Source organism: Tursiops truncatus, chromosome 16, assembly GCF_011762595.2.
Source record: "Tursiops truncatus isolate mTurTru1 chromosome 16, mTurTru1.mat.Y, whole genome shotgun sequence".
NCBI classification, from domain to species: domain Eukaryota; kingdom Metazoa; phylum Chordata; class Mammalia; order Artiodactyla; family Delphinidae; genus Tursiops; species Tursiops truncatus.
In genome coordinates this window covers 11,204,051-11,226,742 of record NC_047049.1, presented here as the reverse complement: position 1 = coordinate 11,226,742, position 22,692 = coordinate 11,204,051, and the positions used below count along the sequence as shown (strand labels likewise).

The 22,692-nt window shown below is 38.4% G+C and overlaps 1 protein-coding gene across 2 annotated transcripts in view; it reads left to right on the top strand.

The window, feature by feature from the left end:
- INPP5F (inositol polyphosphate-5-phosphatase F) overlaps nucleotides 1-22,692 on the top strand; it is a 100,442-nt gene that overhangs the window by 34,721 nt on the left and 43,029 nt on the right. For both annotated transcript variants that reach the window (XM_019940121.3, XM_019940120.3), the window contains one exon: nucleotides 5,503-5,639. In XM_019940121.3, the coding sequence (XP_019795680.1) occupies nucleotides 5,503-5,639 (137 nt within the window). The remainder of the gene's footprint in view (nucleotides 1-5,502; nucleotides 5,640-22,692) is intronic.

Below are 22,692 nucleotides of genomic sequence, written 5' to 3'. Positions count from 1 at the left end.
AATTACATAGTTAAATAAGCCCATCAACTATGAGTATTGATACAAAAAGAAAGACTTCCTGTTTCTATGAAGGCTAAATTGAATGCTTTGGAAAGACTAGATAAAGCTGTGTTGCATCAGAAGAAAAAAAAAAATGGTAAATTACCCCACCAAATACTTATTAGGGGCTCATTCTCAAAGAATGTGGGAATTTAGTTCCCCGACCAGGGATCATCGAACCAGTGCCCCATGTAATGGAAGCGCAGAGTCCTAACTACTGGACCACCAGGAAATTCCCTAAATTATGTATGTTTAAAAGGTCATTGTTAAACTCTCAAGTAAGATTAAAAGGACTAATGCCAACAATGGTAACCAATTGCTCTCCTAGTCTCTGCTAGTCTCCTTATATGAGAGAACTCACAAGGTGGGGTTTGGATTAGATTTAAAGAATTGCCATGGAGTGGGGAACAATGGTCAAAGGGAACATTAATTGTATATGTAATGTTTACATTTTTAAACAAATGGAATGTATTCCTTTATTTCCTATCGAATTAACATTAATAAAAATGAAAAGGATTGCTAGACGTTCATTGTTGGATCAAATGCTTATCTTTTCTATATGTCAGTAGGATGGATAGTCATGTTGAGAAATATGTAAGATGCAGTACTTCCTAGAGGTGAGGTCACGAGTAGGGAGAAAACAGTTTCATCCAATTTTAGGAAAAAAAAAAAATTTTTTTTTAAATGAAAATCTTTATCCTGCCATTACTTATCCTCTTTTAACTGAGTCAGTTATTGTATAGGACAAGCAATTGAATCTTTTCCAGGACTATTGTTTTAGTTTGCCCTAACTGGTCATGGTTTTCAAGATAATCACTTCCTAATCAGTTTTATTATCTTGCTGGGGAAGTCAGATTTTCCTGTCTGTCTTTTCCTGAAGGAGTCAGGGTTACAAAATTGACCTTTTTTCCCATTGTAAAATGTTTAAAAAGTTGAAAAAATATCTTTATGCTGAAAGACCTTGCTAGACTAAATTACCTTTGACACATGGTTGTACCGCATATCCAGAGTTCAGTGTGGCAGCTTTAATTGAGCCAAGTTTCTTCTGCTGGTGGGTGATATAAATTAATGCGGTAACCTGCATTTGTGCTTTTAAAAACTTTATTACAAAACTATGCCTGACTGGATACTGGGATTGCTAAACAGTAGTGATGCTATATATCAATACTTTTACATTTTTCTTGGCTTAAAGCACAAACTAGAGAAAATATATTTGGATCATTTAACCCTGTAACTAACATGCTCATTCTTGCCGAACTTCCAGGCTTCTATGTGTTTATTATTGTGTTTTGTTTCACCTAAGGCAAAATAATTACAGGAATACATATTGCTATTTCTCATGAGGTTTTTTGTTTGTTTTGTTTTGTTTTCTAGGGGCAGCCTAGAAATATCTTAGTGTCCAATTCAAATTTTTCATTTTCTTTCCATTATGATTTTAATGTTCCTTTGAACACTATTTCAAATACCTGTGTCTCTGTGTTTGACAGGAAATACACTTTTTAGTTTTTTTCATTTATTTATTTATTTATGGCTGTGTTGGGTCCTCATTGCTGAGTGCAGGCTTTCTCTAGTTGCGGTGAGCGGGGGCTACTCTTCCTTGTGGCGCACGGGCTTCTCATTGCGGTGGCTTCTCTTGTTGCAAAGCACGGGTTCTAGGTGCGTGGGCTTCAGTAGTTGTGGCTCACGGGCTCTAGAGTGCAGGCTCAGTAGTTGTGGTGCATGGGCTCAGTTGCTCCATGGCATGTGAGAATGTTCTCGGACCAGGGCTCGAACCCGTGTCCCCTGCCTTGGCAGGCGGATTCTTAATCACTGCGCCACCAGGGAAGCCCACTTTTTAGTTTTTTACTCTCTGCTGTGGTAGATAAGACTCCTAACAAGTTCTTTTGTTCTTTAGAAGGAGTTTGTTTTTTAAAAAATGATTGAGACGTAGTTCACACACCATAAAATTCACTCTTAAATTACAATTCAATGGTGTTTAGTATCATCATAAGGTTGTACAACCATCACCACTAATTCCAGGACATTTTCATCATCCCACCTTACTTAGACTATAACTAGTAAATATCGATTTCCTTATCTATCTTACCCTTAGTTTTTTCATTTTGATCAGTGTGTAAGACTGAAAACAGTAAGACAGGAAACTGTATATTAAAAGACTTATGAGATTTTAACCCAGTGCAATTTGTAGAGCTGGTTGGAAGTCAACTACAAAAAGACATTTTTATTCATGGTCCCCACACTCCCAGCGTCTAAATTATTTCAAAGCAGATTCCAGATGTTTTTCTGCAGATACTTCAGTATGTATTTCAACACTAATTATTGACACACCATGCTTTCCCCCTCTTTATTATCATTTACTAGATGCCCATATTTACATGGGTCTGCGTCTGTCTTCTCTGTTCTTTTCTAGTATTCATTTGTCCATTCTTGTACTGGCACCACATTGTTTTATTTACCATAGGTTTATCATATGTTTTGCTACCTGGTAAACATTAGCTTTTAGTAATAATAACAGGAATTATAAAAATTATTTAGTCCTCATAGATACTCTCTGAAATAGGTGGTTTTATCCCATTCTACAGATGAGAAAACCAAGAATTGGAGCAGTTAAGTATTAAGCTGAAGTACATGACAAATAAATAAGGCAGCTAAAATTTGAGTCTGAGTTCTGACCTCAAAGTCCAGAACACTGAGGCTTCTCTGAAAAGGGAAAGCTACTGTTTACAAAATTTTTTCTCTTTTGTTTGAGATCATTTACATGGTATTTTCTCAGATTTAGTATTCATTATAATCCCTCAGGCATATTGAACTTAAGTCTGTAATTTTTTTTTATAGAAGCACCTCAGTTTTTCAGTTTCTGTGTATGAGTTTAGCTAGCTAAACTCTAAAAATATGCGTATTTTATTTTTAAATGTATTTGAGTTTGTAAGTTGAATTTCAGTATTGACAATACCAATGTTTTTGTGGAAAAAAGCATGCCTTTCGTTTCCCAAGTGAGTCTATGTGTGGGGTAAAACCTCTGTGTTTGAAATTTAGTATTTTTATATTTTTGGTACTATACCATTAGATGGCTTATTGGAAAGACATTTATTACATTTGATTGTGCACATTGTGTTTTTGTCATTGCTGTAATTTCTTAAAGTCGCAATTCTTAATGTTAATATGAAAGCAAGAAGGCATAAACTGGGAAGAGGGCTTCCTAATGTTGGCTTGTCTGATCATCTGCCAACACTAAATTGTTCAGTGTAAAATAGAAATTATTCCTGTGAGGTTAAGAGACCTGTGGTAAGAATTTCTTTTTATTCAGCAGACTGTATTAGCATTCAACAGTTTATTATGTATTATGTGCTTTATTTATTTTGTGTTAGGTTTATTGTGTGTTAGGTGCTTGGTAACCTTAATCTGTGCCTGACGTACTTCCCAGCACATGGTAGGTCCTTGGTTAAAGTTTAATGATATTAATGAAATGACCTGCAAAAGCCTTGAAACTTTGAAGTAGATTTCTACCCTATTTTATAAAGAACTATGAAACGTTTCCAAATTCTTGCATTTATGAAATGCTTTAAGCACATCTCCAGAGCACTTTCCCTCAAATGAGAGTTGACTAATATTTGGGGGAAAAATGGGGGAAATTAAAATACTATATATCTTTTAAAAATATTTTTTCATAAGGGGAATATATATCCATCATGCTATTTTTCTATAGTAAGAAATTCCTGAAACACTGTTTCAATTATTTTTATTTTTGGTACTAATTAGGTAGTATTTTTAAAGGGTGTAGAGTCTCATAAAATGAAAAATTGCTTTTGGATGCTGTCTTTCATAGACCATTTCTCAGTTAAATAGAAATCTTTTGTGAGAAGTAGAAATTTGGATTGGAAAGATAACTATTGGGCCTCTAAGTGTTTTCTTTCCTTTCTTTCTTGTAATTATTAAATACTTCTTTCATTTGTTTTACACCCCTCCCCCACTTTCTTCAATATATTTACTTATTTGCTCAGTCCTAGTGTACACATAAAGTAGTTTTGGAATTGCTAACTCATACTCTTCTGAAAAATAATTCACTAACCAGAGTACAATATTGTATACAGTTCTTTTTGTCTTTATCCTTGCAAAATACTGTTTTCCAAAGTTATTTAGATTAGTTTATTTCTTCCTTATCTCCTACATTATGGTTACGTTTTCCATTTGTAACAGAGTTGGGTTACTCTTTGCATTTTGTTTTGGGTTCCCTTCACATTCTGGTTAATTTGAACTACTTGTTTTTGAGGGGATGTGAAACATTACCATGATTCTAAGAGTCAGAACTACGTGAAAGGGTATACTTGGAGAGATGTCATCCCCCTGATCCCTTTTATCCCATTCCTGTTTTCTCTTCCTTCCATGTCATTTCCACCTACTCCTTGTTCAGTAACCAATCTCATTAATTTCTAATTTCTCTTTCCTCTTTTTTTTGTACAAATGAGCAGATATGTGCATATTTTCTCATCTTTCTTACAGAAAGGGTGGCACACTCTAGATACTCTTTTGTGCTTCAATTTAATACTATATCTTATTATGTAATACCCTTATTGTATATTAATAATATCCAGTTTATCCCCTTAATGTATCGAGGAATCACTTCTTAGCAGTTTACAGAATGCTTTTTTACAGCTGCATAGTACTCTACTGCATAGATGTGCCATAGTTTATTCAGCCATTCTCCTATGTCTGGGCGTTCTAGTTGTTTCCAGTATTTTACAGTTGTAAACTGCTGCAATGAATAGATTTGAGTATGTGTACTTTTGTGTTGTTGAGGTGTGTCTTCAAGGTAAATTCACAAGAGTGGGATTGCTAGGTTCAAAGGTAAGTGTGTATGTTTTATTATTAGTTATCACAAAATTTCCCTCCAGAGAAGTTGTGTGCGTTTGTATTCCCACCAGCACTAGGAGAGTGCCTGGTTTCCACAGCCTGGCCAGCGAATGTGCTGTCATACTTTTTTATTATCCCCAAGCTGATGGGTGAGAATGGTATTGCAACATTTTAATTTACATCTCCATTGAAAATCTTTTCATACATTTAAGGGTCATTTTTGTATCTTTGTTGTGCTCTAAAAGGTACCAGTCCACGGCCTGTTAGGAACCGGGCCACGCAACAGGGTGAGCGGGGCGGGGAGGAGGGGGGAGCAGGTAAAGCTTCATCTGCCGCTCCCCATCGCTTGCATTACTGCTTGAACCATTGCTCGCGTTGCTACCTGAACCATCCCCCCCACCGCTCACATTACCACCTGAACCACACCCCAACCCGCCTCGGCCGTGGAAAAATTGTCTTCCACGAAACCGGTCCCTGGTGCCTAAAAGGTTGGGGACCGCTGCTTTAAAGGGTTGTATCTTTTGCACACTGTGTTTGATTATTCACCTTCAGCTTGCCGGGACAGTACCACTTTATAGAAGCCAGACATTAAATATGACTTTTCTCTTTCAGATCTACCATGGTGGCTTATTTTAATTCGGCAGAAAGCTTTGGTGGGCAAACTTCCAGGAGACCATGAGGTCTGTAAAGTTACCAAAATTGCTGTGCTATCACTTTCTGAAATGGAACCTCAGGATCTTGAGCTAGAGGTAAGGTAAAGTCTCAGGAAATTTTATGGAAACTTGATATAGATGTAATGGCAACTATGGGGATTTGGTTTAATAGACCAGAATCATAGAGTTTTAGAGCTGGATAATATCTTTAGAGTAATTTAATCCTGTGGTTTTTAAGTCTCACTTTGGTAGTGGAACCTTTGTTTTAAAATCTGTGAAATCCAGTATATAAAGTGAATAGAAGCCAGAGCTGCTTTTGTTGAGGTAGTGATAGGAGAAGAGGGGTTCCTTGGGGCCCTGCCTACTTGGCTTCTGCTGGAAGCCACCTTCTGTTTCTAGGGATCCCTAAGACTGCACAGCACAGTTCAAAAACTGGTTTGGGGTAGGGGAAGTCAAGGTGAGATTTAACTTTTATTATATCTTTTATCTATATTTCTTGAAATTTCAGGCTATATTTCTCTTGTAGTTTTTTTTTCATTTCTCATTTTATTGATTTGAGTGCTCTCCCTCTTTTTCTTGATGAGTCTGGCTAATGGTTTATCCATTTTGTTTATCTTCTCAAAGAACGAGCTTTTAGTTTTATTGATCTTTGCTATTGTTTTATTTCTATTTCACTTATTTCTGCTCTGTTCTTTATGATTTCTTTCCTTCTGCTAACTTTTGGTTTTGTTTGTTCTTCTTTCTCTAGTTCCTTTAGGTGTAAGGTTAGATTGTTTATTTGAGATTCTTCTTGTTTCTTGAGGTAGGCTTGTATAGCTCTAAACTTCCCTCTTAGAACTGCTTTTGCTGCATCCCATAGGTTTTGGATCGTTGTGTTTTCATTGTCATTTGTCTCTAGGTATTTTTTGATTTCCTCTTTGATTTCTTCAGTGATCTCTTGGTTATTTAGTAACGTATTGTTTAGCCTCCATGTGTTGGTGTTTTTTATGTTTTTTTCCCTGTAATTCATTTCTAATCTCATAGTGTTGTGGTCAGAAAAGATGCTTGATATGATTTTAGTTCTCTTGAATTTACCGTGGCTTGATTTGTGACCCAAGATGTGATCTATCCTGGAGGATGTTCTGTGTGCAGTTGAGAAGAAAGTGTAATCTGCTGTTTTTGGATGGAAGGTTCTATAAATATCAGTTAAATCTGTCTGGTCTGTTGTGTCATTTAAAGCTTGTGTTTCCATATTAATTTTCTGTTTGGATGATCTGTCCATTGGTGTAAGTGAGGTGTTAAAGTCCCCCATTATTATTGTGTTACTGTCGATTTCCTCTTTTATAGCTGTTAGCAGTTGCCTTATGTATTGAGGTGCTCCTATGTTGGGTGCATATATATTTATAATTGTTATATCTTCTTGGATTGATCCCTTGATCATTATGTAGTGTCCTTCCTTGTCTCTTGTAACATTCTTTATTTTAAAGTCTATTTTATCTGATATGAGTACTGCTACTCCAGCTTTCTTTTGATTTCCATTTGCATGGAATATCTTTTTCCATCCCCTCACTTTCAGTCTGTATGTGTCCCTAGGTCTGAAGTGGGTCTCTTGTAGACAGCATATAGATGGGTCTTGTTTTTGTATCCATTCAGCCAGTCTATGTCTTTTGGTTGGAGCATTTAATCCATTCACGTTTAAGGTAATTATCGATATGAATGTTCCTATGACCATTTTCTTAATTGTTTTGGGTTTGTTTTTGTAGGTCCTTTTCTTCTCTTCTGCTTCCCACTTAGAGAAGTTCCTTTAGCACTTGTAGAGCTGGTTTGGTGGTGCTGAATTCTTTTAGCTTTTGCTTGTCTGTAAAGCTTTTGATTTCTCCATTGAATCTGAATGAGATCCTTGCTGGGTAGAGTAATCTTGGTTGTAGGTTCTTCCCTTTCATCACTTTAAGTATATCATGCCACTGCCTTCTGGCTTGTAGAGTTTCTGCTGAGAAATCAGCTGTTAACCTTATGGGAGTTCCCTTGTATGTTATGTGTCGTTTTCCCCTTGCTGCTTTCAATAATTTTTCTTTGTCGTTAATTTTTGCCAGTTTGATTACTATATGTCTCGGCGGGTTTCTCCTTGGGTTTATCCTGTATGGAACTCTCTGCACTTCCTGGACTTGGGTGGCTATTTCCTTTCCCATGTGAGGGAAGTTTTCGACTATAATCTCTTCAAATATTTTCTCGGGTCCTTTCTCTCTCTCTTCTCCTGGGACCCCTATAATGCGAATGTGGTTGCGTTTAATGTTGTCCCAGAGGTCTCTTAGGCTGTCTTCAGTTCTTTTCATTCTTTTTTCTTTATTCTGTTCCGCAGCAGTGAATTCCACCATTCTGTCTTGTAGGTCACTTATCCGTTCTTCTGCCTCAGTTATTCTGCTATTGACTCCTTCTAGTGTAGTTTTCATTTCAGATATTGTATTGTTCATCTCTGTTTGTTTGTTCTTTAATTCTTCTAGGTCTTTGTTAAACATCTCTTGCATCTTCTCGATCTTTGCCTCCATTCTTTTTCCGAGGTCCTCTATCATCTTCACTATCATTATTCTGAATTCTTTTTTCTGGAAGGTTGCCTATCTCCACTTCATTTAGTTGTTTTTCTGGGGTTTTATCTTTTTCCTTCATCTGGTATATAGCCCTCTGCCTTTTCATCTTGTCTGTCTTTCTGTGAATGTGGTTTTTGTTCCACAGGCTGCAAGATTGTAGTTCTTCTTGCTTCTGCTGTCTGCCCTCTGGTGGATGAGGCTATCTGAGAGGCTTGTGCAGGTTTCCTGATGGGAGGGACTCTTTTTTCTTTTTTTTTTTTTGAAGAAAGAAAAACCACTGATCTTGTAAGACTTTTTCATTTTCCAAGAGGAAATCAAGCCTTCAAATACAGTGACTTAGGGCCAAGATAATGAGATTGCCCAGGGCCAATGTTTGTCTCCACACTGTGCCTGCCACCGCCTGGCTGAAGTAACCCATGAAAGCATTTGTATCATGCCTGCTGTCAGTGTGGGGATGTGGCATCTAGGGATGTCATCACTCTGTCATAGTCCTAGCCTATTCTGGTCACTGTGTGATGTGCCAGACAGGCCCTGAGGGTTAAATGGATTATCATATTTAATCCTTTGGACTATCCTATAAAGTAGGCACTGTTACAGTCCATGTTGTACAGGTGAAGAAAGAAGGCTTGGAGAGGAGATAATCACACCTGGACTCAGGCCGTTTGGTCCTGTATCACTCTGCTGACCTTGCCTCCCTGTTACCTGAATAGCAGGTAACAGGTAACATAGTTCCCACTACCCCACAGCTCAAATACGTGTTTTTCTAAGGTGAGTTGTTAGGAAGAAAGTTTGGGGACAGGGTTAAATTGTTTAAAAAAATAAGTACAGAGATACCTCAGAGACATTGTGGGTTTAATTCCAGACCACTGCAATAAAGCAAATATCATAATAACATGATTCACATGAATCTTTTTGTTTCTCAAGCATATAAAAGTTATGTTTATACTGTGGTCTATTAAGTGTGCAAAGACATTATGCCTAAAAAATAATGTACATACCTTAATTTTAAAATACCATTGCTAGAAAAATGCTAACCACCATCTCAGTTTTCGGTGAGTCAATATTTTTGCAATAACATCAAAGGTCACTGATCACAGATCACTATAACAAATATAATAATGATGAGAAAGTTTGAAATTGTGAAAATTAACAAAATGTGGCACAGAGACATGAATTAAGCAAATGCTGTTGGAAAATCCTGCCAATAGACTTGTTTGATGTAAGGTTGCCACAAACCTTTAATTTGTTTAAAAAAAAAAAAAACGAAAAAAAAATATCTGCGAAGCACGGTAAAATGGGTATGCCTGTGACAATATAGTTATTTTTATGCTGGAAGTTTGACAATCTAATTTTAAGAAACAAGCATTAAAATGAACTTAGGAGGACATTGATATTCTATTTGTTGCAAGTATCAAAAAGAGATTAGAGTACTTCTTATTTCCTTTAATTGGTACTAGAGATGGAATACTAATACTATTGCTGATCTGAGACAAGTACCTTAGGTGGCAATTGGGCCTATTAAAAACAGGTATTGGCAGGTTTTGTTTGCATTTTATTTTAGTGAAGAACAGCCAGACTAAAAAAATTGTGTCAGTTTGCTAAGCTAATAAACTTGTGTCCTTTGGATGACTGCTGACAAATTGAAAGGTCAGTGTGGCTTCTTGTCACCAGCCTTTGCCTTGAGGGCGAGCACCCCTTGGGCAGCATGCTGGTTTGAGCATTAAGCCTGGGGGCCCTGACAGTTAGAGTTAGAGCAAGAAACAGCTTATCCAGCACCTTGGTCACCTGCTAGTCATCAGTTTGTACATCTAGTACTCCCAACCCTGGGGAAATGAGCTGTCCTCATCGGAGAACTGGAGCTGGACTTTTCAGGGAGGTTTTCTTATGCCCTTTGTGGCCACCAATCCGTAACATTTGAGATTAGTAGCTGACTATTGTGTAAATGGCAGGGGTGGAGGGGGAGGAATCTTTAGGAAATAATATTTAATGGAATTTTAAGACGCAAAAATGTGAATATGATGAAAGCTTTTAAAATGTCTTTATTCTGAAGATCTTTCCTTTTCTCTCTTGATACTCTTAAGTGAATGAGATTATCTTCAAATACAGGTGAAAATGAGATATGCCCCCACATAGCTGAGTATTTTTACAGCACAGTTGAACAGTCTGAGCTATGGCATTTGCCAGGGTACTAAAAGTTAAGAGTTGGAAATATGTAATGACCCTTGCTAATTAAGGGTAACCGTGATTATAGATAAAGTATTTCCAGATCCCATTTTAGTGATAGTTTGGCATGCCTTTCTCTCAAGAGAATAGAATTTTAGAAATTTGCATTTAAGCCTTTTTTCCCTTTCCTTTAATCCTATTTTATGGTAATGGAGCTTTACAGTGAACAATAGGAGGAAGGGAAAGAACAGCTATGTTGAAAATCACAAACTGTTTGCTTATTTTCTGACACATTAATTTAAATCTTTGGTATCTTTAATTCAATTTCCATATAACTCCAGTTAAAAGGTGCATTTAGAAGCATGGTAATTTTTTTTTAACATCTTTATTGGAGTATAATTGCTTTACAATGGTGTGTTAGTTTCTGCTTTATAACTAAGTGAATCAGTTATACATATACATATGTTCCCATATCTCTTCCCTCTTGCGTCTCCCTCCCTATCCCACCCCCCCTAGGTGGTCACAATTAACCGAGCTGATCTCCCTGTGCTATGCGGCTGCTTCCCACTAGCTATCTATTTTATGTTTGGTAGTGTATATATGTCCATGCCACTCTCTCACTTTGTCCCAGCTTACCCTTCCCCCTCCCCGTGTCCTCAAGTCCATTCTGTACGTCTGTGTCTTTATTTCTGTCCTGCCCTTAGGTTCTTGAGAACAATTTTTTTGTTTTTAGATTCCATATATATGTGTTAGCATACAGTATTTGTTTTTCTCTTTCTGACTTCACTTTGTATGACAGACTCTAAGTCCATCCACCTCACTACAAATAACTCAGTTTCGTTTCTTTTTATGGCTGAGTAATAGTCCATTGTATGTATGTGCCACATCTTCTTTATCCATTCATCTGTCAGTGGACACTTAGGTTGCTTCCATGTCCTGGCTATTGTAAATAGAGCTGCAATGAACATTGTGGTACATGACTCTTTTTTTAAATTTTATTTACTTTTTTATACAGCAGGTCCTTATTAGTCATCAATTTTATACACATCAATGTATACATGTCAACCCCAATCTCCCAGTTCATCACACCACAACCCCACCACTTTCCCCCCTTGGTGTCCATACGTTTGTTCTCTACATCTGTGTCTCAATTTCTGCCCTGCAAACCAGTTCATTTGTACGACTTTTCTAGGTTCCACATATATGCTTTACTATACGATATTTGTTTTTCTCTTTCTGACTTACTTCGCTCTGTATGACAGTCTCTAGATTCATCCATGTCTCTACAAATGACCCAATTTCATTCCGTTTTATGGCTGAGTAATATTCCATTGTACATATGTACCACATCTTCTTTATCGATTCATCTGTCGATGGGCATTTAGGTTGCTTCTGTGACCTGGCTATTGTAAATAGTTCTGCAGTGAACATTGGGGTGCATGTGTCTTTTTAAATTATGGTTTTCTTTGGGTATATGCCCAGTAGTGGGATTGCTGGATGATATGGTAATTCTATTTTTAGTTTCTTAAGGAACCTCCATACTGTTCTCCAGAGTGGCTGTATCAATTTACATTCCCACCAACAGTGCAAGAGGGTTCCCTTTTCTCCACACCCTCTCCAGCATTTATTGTTTGTAGATTTTCTGATGATGCCCATTCTAACTGGTGTGAGGTGATACCTCATTGTAGTTTTGATTTGCATTTCTCTAATAATTAGTGATGTTGAGAATCTTTTCATGTGCTTCTTGGCCATCTGTGTGTCTTCTTTGGAGAAATGTCTATTTAGGTCTTCTGCCCATTTTTGGATTGGGTTGTTTGTTTTTTTAATATTGAGCTGCATGAACTGTTTATATATTTTGGAGATTAATCCTTTGTCCATTGATTTGTTTGCAAATATTTTCTCCTATTCTGAGAGTTGTCTTCATTTTGTTTGTAGTTTCCTTTGCTTGGCAAAAGCTTTTAAGTTTCATTAGGTCCCATTTGTTTATTTTTGTTTTTATTTCCATTACTCTAGGAGGTGGATCAGAAAAGATCTTGCTGTGATTTATGTCAAAGAGTGTTCTTCCTATGTTTTCCTCTAAGAGTTTTATAGTGTCCGGTCTTACATTTAGGTCTCTAATCCATTTTGAGTTTATTTTTGTGTATGGTATTAGGGAGTGTTCTAATTTCATTCTTTTACATGTAGCTGTCCAGTTTTCCCAGCACCACTTATTGAAGAGACTGTCTTTTCTCCATTGTATATCATTGCCTCCTTTGTCATAGATTAGTTGACCATAGGTGCATGGGTTTGTCTCTGGACTTTCTTTCCTGTTGCATTTATCTGTATTTCTGTTTTTGTGCCAGTACCATATTGTCTTGATTACTGTAGCTTTGTAGTATAGCCTGAAGTCAGGGAATCTATACCTCCAGCTCTGTTTTTATCTCTCAAGACTGCTTTGGCTATTCAGGGTCTTTTGTGTCTCCATACAAATTTTAAGATTTTTTTGTTCTAGTTCTATAAAAAATGCCATTGGTAATTTGATAGGGATTGCATTGAATTGTAGATTGCTTTGGGTAATATAGTCATTTTCACAATATTGGTTCTTCCAATCCAAGAACATGGTATATCTCTCCATCTGTTTGTATCATCTTTAATTTCTTTCATCAGTGTCTTATAGTTTTCTGCATACAGGTCTTTTGTCTCTGTAGGTAGGTTTATTCCTAGGTATTTTATTCTTTTTGTTGCAGTGGTAAATGGGAGTGTTTCCTTAATTTCTCTTAAGATTTTTCATCATTAGTGTATAGGAATGCAAGAGATTTCTGTGCATTAATTTTGTATCCTGCTACTTTACCAAATTCATTGATTACTTCTAGTAGTTTTCTGGTAGCAACTTTAGGATTCTCTGTGTATAGTATCATGTCATCTGCAAACAGTGACAGCTTTACTTCTTCTTTTCTGATTTGGATTCCTTTTATTTCTTTTTCTTCTCTGATTGCTGTGGCTAAAACTTCCAAAACTATATTGAATAATAGTGGTGAGAATGGACAACCTTGTCTTGTTCCTGATCTTAGTGGAAATGGTTTCAGTTTTCACCATTGAGAACGATGTTCGCTGTGGGCTTGTCATATATGGCCTTTATTATGTTGAGGTAGGTTCCCTCTATGCCTACTTTCTGGAGGTTTTTTTTTTTTATCATAAATGTGTATTGAATTTTGTCAAAAGCTTTTTCTGCATCTATTGAGGTTATCATATGGTTTCTCCTTCAGTTTGTTAATATGGTGTATCAAATTGATTTGCATATATTGAAGAATCCTTGCATTCCTGGGATAAACCTCACTTGATCACGGTGTATGATCCTTTTAATGTGCTGTTGGATTCTGTTGCTAGTGTTTTGTTGAGGATTTTTGCATCTGTTTTCATCAGTGATATTGGCCTGTAGTTTTCTTTCTTTGTGACATCTTTGTCTGGTTTTGGTATCAGGGTGATGGTGGCCTTGTAGAATGAGTTTGGGAGTGTTCCTCCCTCTGCTGTATTTTGGAAGAGTTTGAGAAGGATCGGTGTTAGCTCTTCTGTAAATGTTTGATAGAATTCGCCTGTTAAGCCATCTGGTCCTGGACTTTTGTTTGTTGGAAGATTTTTAATCACAGTCTCAATTTCAGTGCTTGTGATTGGTCTGTTTATATTTTCTGTTTCTTTCTGGTTCAGTCTCAGGAGGTTGTGCTTTTCTAAGAATTTATCCATTTCTTCCAGGTTGTCCATTTTATTGGCATATAGTTGCTTGTAGTAATCTCTCATGATCCTTTATATTTCTGCAGTGTCAGTTGTTACTTCTCCTTTTTCATTTCTAATTCTGTTGATTTGAGTCTTCTCCCTTTTTTTCTTGATGAGTCTGGCTAATGGTTTATCCATTTTGTTTATCTTCTCAAAGAACCAGCTTTTAGTTTTATTGATCTTTGTTATTGTTTTCTTTGTTTCTATTTCACTTATTTCTGTTCTGATCTTTATGATTTCTTCCTTCTGCTAACTTTGGTTTTTTTTGTTCTTCTTTCTATGATTGCTTTAGGTGTAAGTTAGGTTGTTTATCTGAGATGTTCTTGTTTCTTTTTTTTTTAATCTTTTCAATGTCTGTTTATTGTGTAGTGATATACTTTTAATTTTTTTATTTTTATTTTTTAACATCTTTATTGGGGTATAATTGCTTTACAATGGTGTGTTAGTTTCTGCTTTATAACAAAGTGAATCAGTTATACATATATATATGTTCCCATATCTCTCCCCTCTTGCATCTCCCTCCCTCCCACCCTCCCTAGAGATGTTCTTGTTTCTTGAGGTAGGATTGTATTGCTATAAACTTCCCTCTTAGAACTGCTTTTGCTGCATCCCATAGGATTTGGATTGTCGTGTTTTCATTGTCATTTGTTTCTGGGTATTTTTTGACTTCCTCTTTGATTTCCTCAGTGATCTCTTGGTTATTTAGTAGCGTATTGTTTAGCCTCCGTATGTTTGTATTTTTTACAGATTTTTTCCTATAATTGGTATCTAGTGTGGTAGCGTTGTGGTCAGAAAAGATACATGATACGATTTCAATTTTCTTAAATTTACCAAGGCTTGGTTTGTGATCCAAGATATGATCTATCCTGCAGAATGTTCCATGAGCACTTGAGAAGAAAGTGTATTCTGTTGTTTTTGGATGGAATGTCCTATAAATATCAATTAAGTCCATCTTGTTTAATGTGTCATTCAAGGCTTGTGCTTCCTTATTTATTTTCATTTTGAATGATCTGTCCATTGGTGAAAGTGGGGTGCTAAAGTCCCCTACTATTTTTGTGTTACTGTCAATTTCCCCTTTTATGGCTGTTAGCATTTTTCTTATTTATTGAGGTGCTCCTATGTTGGGTGCATAAATATTTACAATTGTTATATCTTCTTCTTGGATTGATCCCTTGGTCATTATGTAGTGTCCTTCTTTGTCTCTTGTTATAGTCTTTATTTTAAAGTTTGTTTTCTCTGATATGAGGATTGCTACTCCAGCTTTCTTTTGATTTCCATTTGCATGGAATATCTTTTTCCATCCCCTCACTTTCATTCTGTATGTGTCCCTAGGTCTGAAGTGGGTCTCTTACAGAGATGGGTCTTGTTTTTGTATCCATTCAGCCAGTCTGTGTCTTTTGGTTGGAGCATTTAATCCATTTACATTTAAGGTAATTATCGAGATGTATGTTCCTATTACCATTTTTTAAATTGTTTTGGGTTTGTCATTGTAGGTCTTTTCCTTGTGTTTCCTGCCTAGGGAGGTTCCTTTAGCATTTGTTGTAAAGCTGGTTTGGTGCTGCTGAATTCTCCTAGCTTTTCCTCATCTGTAAAGGTTTTAATTTCTTCATCAAATCTGAATGAGATCCTTGCTGGGTAGAGTAATCTTGGTTGTAGGTTATTCCCTTTCATCACTTTAAGTATGTCCTGCTACTCCCTTCTGGCTTGCAGAGTTTCTGCTGAAAGATCAGCTGTTAACCTTATGGGGATTCCCTTGTATGTTATTTGTTGTGTTTCCCTTGCTGCTTTTAATATTTTTTCTTTGTGTTTAATTTTTGATAGTTTGATTACTATGTGTCTTGGCATTTTTCTCCTTGGATCTATCCTGTATGGGACTCTCTGTGCTTGCTGGACTTCATTGATTCTTTCCTTTCCCATATCAGGGAACTTTTCAACTATAATCTCTTCAAATATTTTCTCAGTCCCTTTCTTTTTCTCCTCTTCTTCTGGGACCCCTATAGTGCAAATTTTGGTGCATTTAATGTTGTCCCAGAGGTCTCTACGACTGTCCTCAATTCTTTTCATTCTTTTTTCTTTATTCTGCTCTGCAGTAGTTATTTCCACTATTTTATCTTCCAGATCACTTATCCATTCTTCTGCCTCAGTTATTCTGCTATTGATTCTTTCTAGCGAATTTTTAATTTCATTCATTGTGTTGTTCATCATTGTTTGTTTGCTGTTTAGTTCTTCTGGATCCTTGTTAAACGTTTCTTGTATTTTCTCCATTCTGTTTCCAAGATTTTGGATTGTCTTTACTATCATTACTCTGAATTCTTTTTCAGGTAGAGTGCCTATTTCCTCTTTGTTTGGTCTGGTGGGTTTTTACCTTGCTCCTTCATCTGCTGTGTGTTTTCTCTGTCTTCTCATTTTGCTTAACTTACTGTGTCTGGGGTCTGCTTTTCACAGGCTGCAGGTTCATAGTTCCCGCTGTTTTGGTGTCTGCCCTCAGTGGCTAAGGTTGGTTCAGTGGGCTCTGTAGGGTTCCTGGTGGAGTGGACTAGTGCCTGTGTTCTGGTGGAAGAGGCTGGATCTTGTCTTTCTGGTGGGCAAGACCACGTCCAGTGGTGTGTTTTGGGATGTCTGTGACCTTATTATGATTTTAGGCAGCCTCTCTGCTAATGGGTGGGGTTGTGTTCCTGTCTTGTTAGTTGTTTGGCATAGGGTGTCCAGTACTGTAGCTTGCTGGTCGTTGAGTGGAGCTGGGTCTTAGTATTGAGATGGAGATCTCTGGGAGAGCTTTCACCGTTTGATATTACATGGAGCCAGCAGGTCTCTGGTGGATCAGTGTCTTGAACTCAGCTCTCCCACCTCAGAGTCACAGGCCTGACACCCGGCCGGAGCACCAAGACCCTGTCAGCCACACGATTCTTTTGGGAAGTCTGAGGTCTTCTGCCAGTGTTCAGTAGGTGTTCTATAGGAAGTGTTCCACATGTAGTTGTATTTCTGATATATTTGTGGAGAGGAAGGTGATCTCCACATCTTACTCCTCCACCATCTTGAAGGTCCCCCCAGCCTCCCAACTGACTTTTTGCTTTAGTTATATGGCTTGTTTGCCAGTTTTTAAAATAATTTTCATAGTATACAGTTTACTCATTTAAAGCACATAATTTCAGTGGTTTTTAGTATATTCACAGTTTTTTAACTGTCACCACAGTTAATGTTAGAACATTTTCATCGCTCTAAAAATAACCCTGCACTCATTAGTAGTCACTCATTTCCCCCCAAACCCCAGGCAAATCCTAGGCAACCATTAATCTACTTTCTTTCTCTGTAAATTTGCCTATTCTGAATATTTCTGATAAATGGAATCATAAAATATGTGGCCTTTTGTGACTGGCTTCTTTTATTTAGCACCATGTTTTCAAGGTTCATGCTTGTTGTAGCATGTGTCAACACTTAATTCCTTTTTATTCCATTGTATACCACATTTTATTTATCCATTCATCAGTTGATGGACATTTAGGTTGTTTTCACTTTGGGGCTGTTATGAGTAATACTGCTGTGAACATTGTGTACAAGTTTTTGGGTGGACATTTGTTTTCGTTTCTCTTGGCAGAAAGAGAAATTCCATACCTAGGAATGGAATTGCTGGGTCATATAGTAACTGTGTCTAACCTCTTGAGGACCTGCCAGACTGTTTTTCAAAGCAATGTGCCATTAAAGGAAAAAAAAAAAGATCTAGGGACTTCCCTGGCAGTCTAGTTAGTGGTTAAGGCTCTGCACTTCCACTGCAGTGGGTGCGGGTTTGATCCCTGGTCGGGGAACTAAGATCCCACATGCCATGCAGCATGGCCAAAAAAAAAAAAAAAGATCTATACAAGGGTATGAAGAATCTGTGGGTTTCAAATAAATGAGAACATAGATGTTCTTTCTTTTGAAAAAACATCCTTTAAAGTTTTATAGGCTTATGTTCCATATCTGCATATCTTATTTGCTGTATCTCATTGCCTTAATAGATAACTGTATCATTTTCCATATTTGGTTTCCCATTAGACATCTGTTTAAAATTTTAGCTCCAGATGGACATAGATAGCTACCAACCTTTAAAGTAAAATCATTTAGTTTCCTTTTCCTATACAGCAGCAACAACATCAGCCCTTAATCTTGGTTGTGAAATGTAAGTTGCTAGAGTAGTAGAAAAACTAGGGGAGCACTGTGGCGCTTGCAGTGGTGCTTTTCTTTTTGAGATGGTGTGTATCGATGTTGTGAGAAGTGCCTAAGCACATATTACACAGGACTGGCTGGGCCTCTGGAAAAGGGAAGGTGATCCTACTGTCCACACTGTATGTTGTAATCCCTAGAGCTCTGTCTAAACAAAACATCTTAAGACTGGAAGGGATCCCAAGAAGTAGTTTTCTGTATTCCTGTTTCTGGGTAGGCCTGAATTTAACCTATTTTAAAAGATAGTGGTCTATACTTTCTTTTCTAAAGTTAACTTTATATATGGAAGATTTTTAAATATTCATTGAAAATGTTTTATGTTTAAAGTATTTTAAATTTCTATTTAGAAAAGTCAGTTTTAAGAGACAGAGACAGACTTCTGGATAAGACGGTGTGGTGACTTTGTGCTTTGTAATGCAGATCACAATCCTTATCTGAAATCTTTGGGGCTGTATTTGTTTTAGAATTCAGGTTTGGGGGCTTTCTAAAAGGTTATTCCATGTACTTGATATATGTGCAGTGAGTCTGGGACATTACCCTACAATTTTACACATTCAAACTTCTTAAAGAATCATATGAATATTCATTCTAAGGAAGGTAAATGATGACTATAAATTGCCTCATATCAGTTCAGGGATTATTTTGTCATTAGATGAGCTTGTAGCAAACTTCTAAAAACTTTCAGGTTTCAGAGTTTTTTGGATTTTGGAGTTAAGGGATATTGGGCCTATACCAACTCTGTTCCAAGACCAGGAAGAGGATAGATTAAAAAAAAAAAGAGGGCTTCCCTGGTGGCGCAGTGGTTGAGAGTCTGCCTGCCGATGCAGGGGACACGGGTTCGAGCCCTGGTCTGGGAAGATCCCACATGCCGTGGAGCGGCTGGGCCTGTGAGGCATGGCTGCTGAGCCTGCGCGTCCGGAGCCTGTGCTCCGCAACGGGAGAGGCCACAACAGTGAGAGGCCCACGTACCGCCAAAAAAAAAAAAAAAAAAAGAGAGAAAAGAAAAGAAAAACAAGACATTCCCAGGCCTAGAGGGAAACCGCATCTTATCTTCATGGACCATAAACGGAATAGTGGGTCAGACAGAGGCCTTCTAGTTTCTGCATCCATAAGCAGGCAGTGGTGGGTGGAGATTTGGTCCCTACACATTAAAGGGAACTAAAAGGGCTATATTGGAGATGGGTGTCTGGAGCCATGTTCAGTACTTTAAGCCTGGTGCTGGAGTGGGACCCCCCAGTTCGTGAAAGGAGGCTCTTAGGTTATCTGTTCTAAGTGGGATAATTGTGCCGAAAAGAATTCTCTTGTCTGTTAAGCCAGTAGCACCTCCCTTGAGAAACACTGGTCTTGGCAAAAGATAAGGATCTGAATTAACACAATAACAATCAGCATGAAGTAGTTGGGGTTGATAGGAGAGACTTCAGCAGGTAGAATAATGGAAGATGACTCCAAGATTTCTTGCTTAAGTAATCCAGTGGGTGATGTAGTCATTGCCTGAGATACGGCATACCAGAGAAGGAACAAGATTTGCTAAACAGACGTTGGTCAGGTTTGGAGATGCTGAATTTGAGAGACTAGTGTCTCATTAGTGGGGAGATGTATTTTGGGGTCATGAGCTCAAAGCAAAAGAGTAGAGTTAGAAATGTAGAGTTCAACGTAGTGGTAGTTAAAAACGAGGAAAGAGGATGAAATTTTCTTGGCAGAGCATGAAGAATGGGAAGAGAACTAAGGGTGGAACATTGGGAGCCACCATTATCTTTAGAGATAGAGATGCCAACAAAGAAGACAGAGAAGGAACAGTTGGAGGTGGGGGAAGAGCCCAGAGAGACGGGTGTCATAGGGGCCAGGTGACAAGATGGCAGAGAGTGATCATTAATGCCACATTCTTAGACACACATAAGGTTTGTCCTTTTCAGAGCGAGGGGGTCCTTGTTTCACTCTGCCTGAGCAGTTTCATTGGCCTTCACTCTTTGACCTACTCCAACCAGACTATAGTCCTCACAGTTCCAGTGACTGTGACACTGTACCCTGCTCACTCATGGAGATTTCAGGGTTGAGGGATGGATTTAGAGAAAAGATTCTGGTAAACTTGAACAATGTTAAAAGGTGGTAGGAAAGGGACTATTAGAGAGAGAGGTTGGAACAGAGGAGAGAGGGGGTGAATGATGGGGCAAGGTCCTGATCCTAGAGGAGACACAGCCTTGCAGAGAAAAACAACTCCCGTCCTTCTAGACTGAGGAGAGTGGGTGCAGACTAGGTGTGCTGCTGCAAGATTACTTTGGAATAGCTAGATATTTAGAATCATCTTTGATATATTCCTGGGGGAAAGTCTTGCTGGCTTGAATGCTCTTAAGGAATAACTGTGTCTGACAGAGGCATAATATCCTGTTTGAATATTAAAATTGCAACAATCTATAACTAGGTTTAAGGCATGTTTTCAGATCTTTTAAAGAAGGTGTTATTAATATGACTAGATGATTACTAACAAACACTCTGCATAAAAATCACTAGCCGGCAATTGCTCAGTGCCGCAAGCAGCAGCAGCAGCAGGGGGCTAACGGGAGAGCTCCTTTGCTGCCCCAATAATTCCGTACTAACCAAGGCTGGAGGGGTATGAGGTGTATTCATGGAAGAAGGGAAGTGATGGTTTTCTAGGACTACTTTTATGCCCCATGTGTGAATCTGGAGGTTACCACTTACATTTGTAGCGTCAGAGCCCATCCATTCATTTAACAAAGGTTTTTTGAGACCTCCTGTATCAGGTACTGCTAAGGCCCTGGAGATATATGAGTCAGTAAAACAAGGATCTCTGCTATTATGGAACTTACATTATGGTGGGGGTGCGGCAGACAGTAAACATCAACATAATTATATTATGTCATATGTTGGAAAGTAGTGAACGCTATGGGAAATAAAAGTTGAGTGCAGTAAGGGTGGTGGGTGGAGTGCCCAGGATTGGAGATTATGGTAAGATATCTGAGGAGAGGATGTCTGGGCCGAGAGAACAGCCAGAACACAGGCCCTGAGGTGGCAGTAGTCCTGGCTTGTTGAGGAACAGCAAGGAGGCTGTGACATGGGTGGAGTGGAGCAAGCAAGGGGAGGAGAGCCACAGGAGATGAAGGCAGAGGAGAGAAGATGAGGGTCTAGTTTTGAACATGTTGCGTGTGAGGCACCTGATGGAAATCCAAGTGGAAACGTTGGGATTTGTGATTCTAGAATTTTGGGAAAGAGTGGGGTTGAAAATGTACCGCTGGGAGGGAAGGGTTGGCATGTAGATGGTATTTAAAGCCATGAGACTGGATGAAATCGCTGAGGGAGTGAATGCAGATAGAGAAGGGGGTCAAGGACTGAACCTTGAGGTGCCAAGACATTAAGAAGTCAAATGGTCAGGAAAGAACCAGTAAAAGAGGAAAAGAGTGACCACTGGAAGCCAAGTAAGACAGTGTATCAGAGAAGATGAGGGAGAGATGAACTGTGTCAAATGCTACTGAGCAGTTAAGATAAGGACCAGGAATCCACCACTGCATTTAGCCAAGTAGAGACCATTGGTCACACTGAAGATAAGGTTTCGATGGAGTGGTGGGGGCCAAAGCCAAGTTGGAGTGGGCTGGAGAGAGAATGGGAGGGGAGGGATTGGAGGCAGTGAGGAGTACAAAGAAGTAGGACCCTAGCTGGCACAGGAGGAGTGTTAGAGGAGAGAAATATCAGTGTGTTTCTGTGCTGGTGGGAATGATCAGGCAGAAAGAGGGGAGAGGAGAGAATTGCTGGAGCAACGTCCATATGCTTGATTCTTGCTCCTTCCCCATTATCTCAAGATCTGGTTAGTTTTGCTTACTTGAAGGGAAATTAAGTTAACTTGGTTTTGGCCGGATGACTGTAGATTTTTTTTACTTCACCTTTGGTTCCCTTGTCTTCACTGGTAGGCCAGGAGGAGTGTAAAGTTTCAATCATGTTTTGAAACCCATGTGAATAGAGTGTTTGGTAGCCATAGCTTTGAAAAGACATAAAACCCGTAAGATTGCAGTACATCCGAATTCTTCATTCAGTTATCAGTCTCCACTTCCAATTTGATAAAACAGGAACAGCCCCCTTCCTTTTTTTAAAAAATTAATTAATTTACTTATTTATTTTTGGCTGCATTGCGTTTTCGTTGTGGTGTGCGGGCTTCTCATTGCGGTGGCTTCTCTTGTTGCGGAGCATGGGCTCTAGGTGTATGGGCTTCAGTAGTTGTGGCATTCAGGCTCAGTAGTTGTGGCGCACGGGCTTAGTTGCTCCGTAGCACATGGGATCCTCTGGGACCAGGGCTCGAATGCGTGTCCCCTGCATTGGCAGGAGGATTCCCAACCACTGTGCCACCAGGGAAGTCCACCCCCTAACTTTTTAAAAAAATTTATAATCAAAACTCGAACCAGGGGACTTCCCTGGTGGTCCAGTGGTTAAGAATCTGTCTTGCAATACAGAGAACGCCAGTTCGA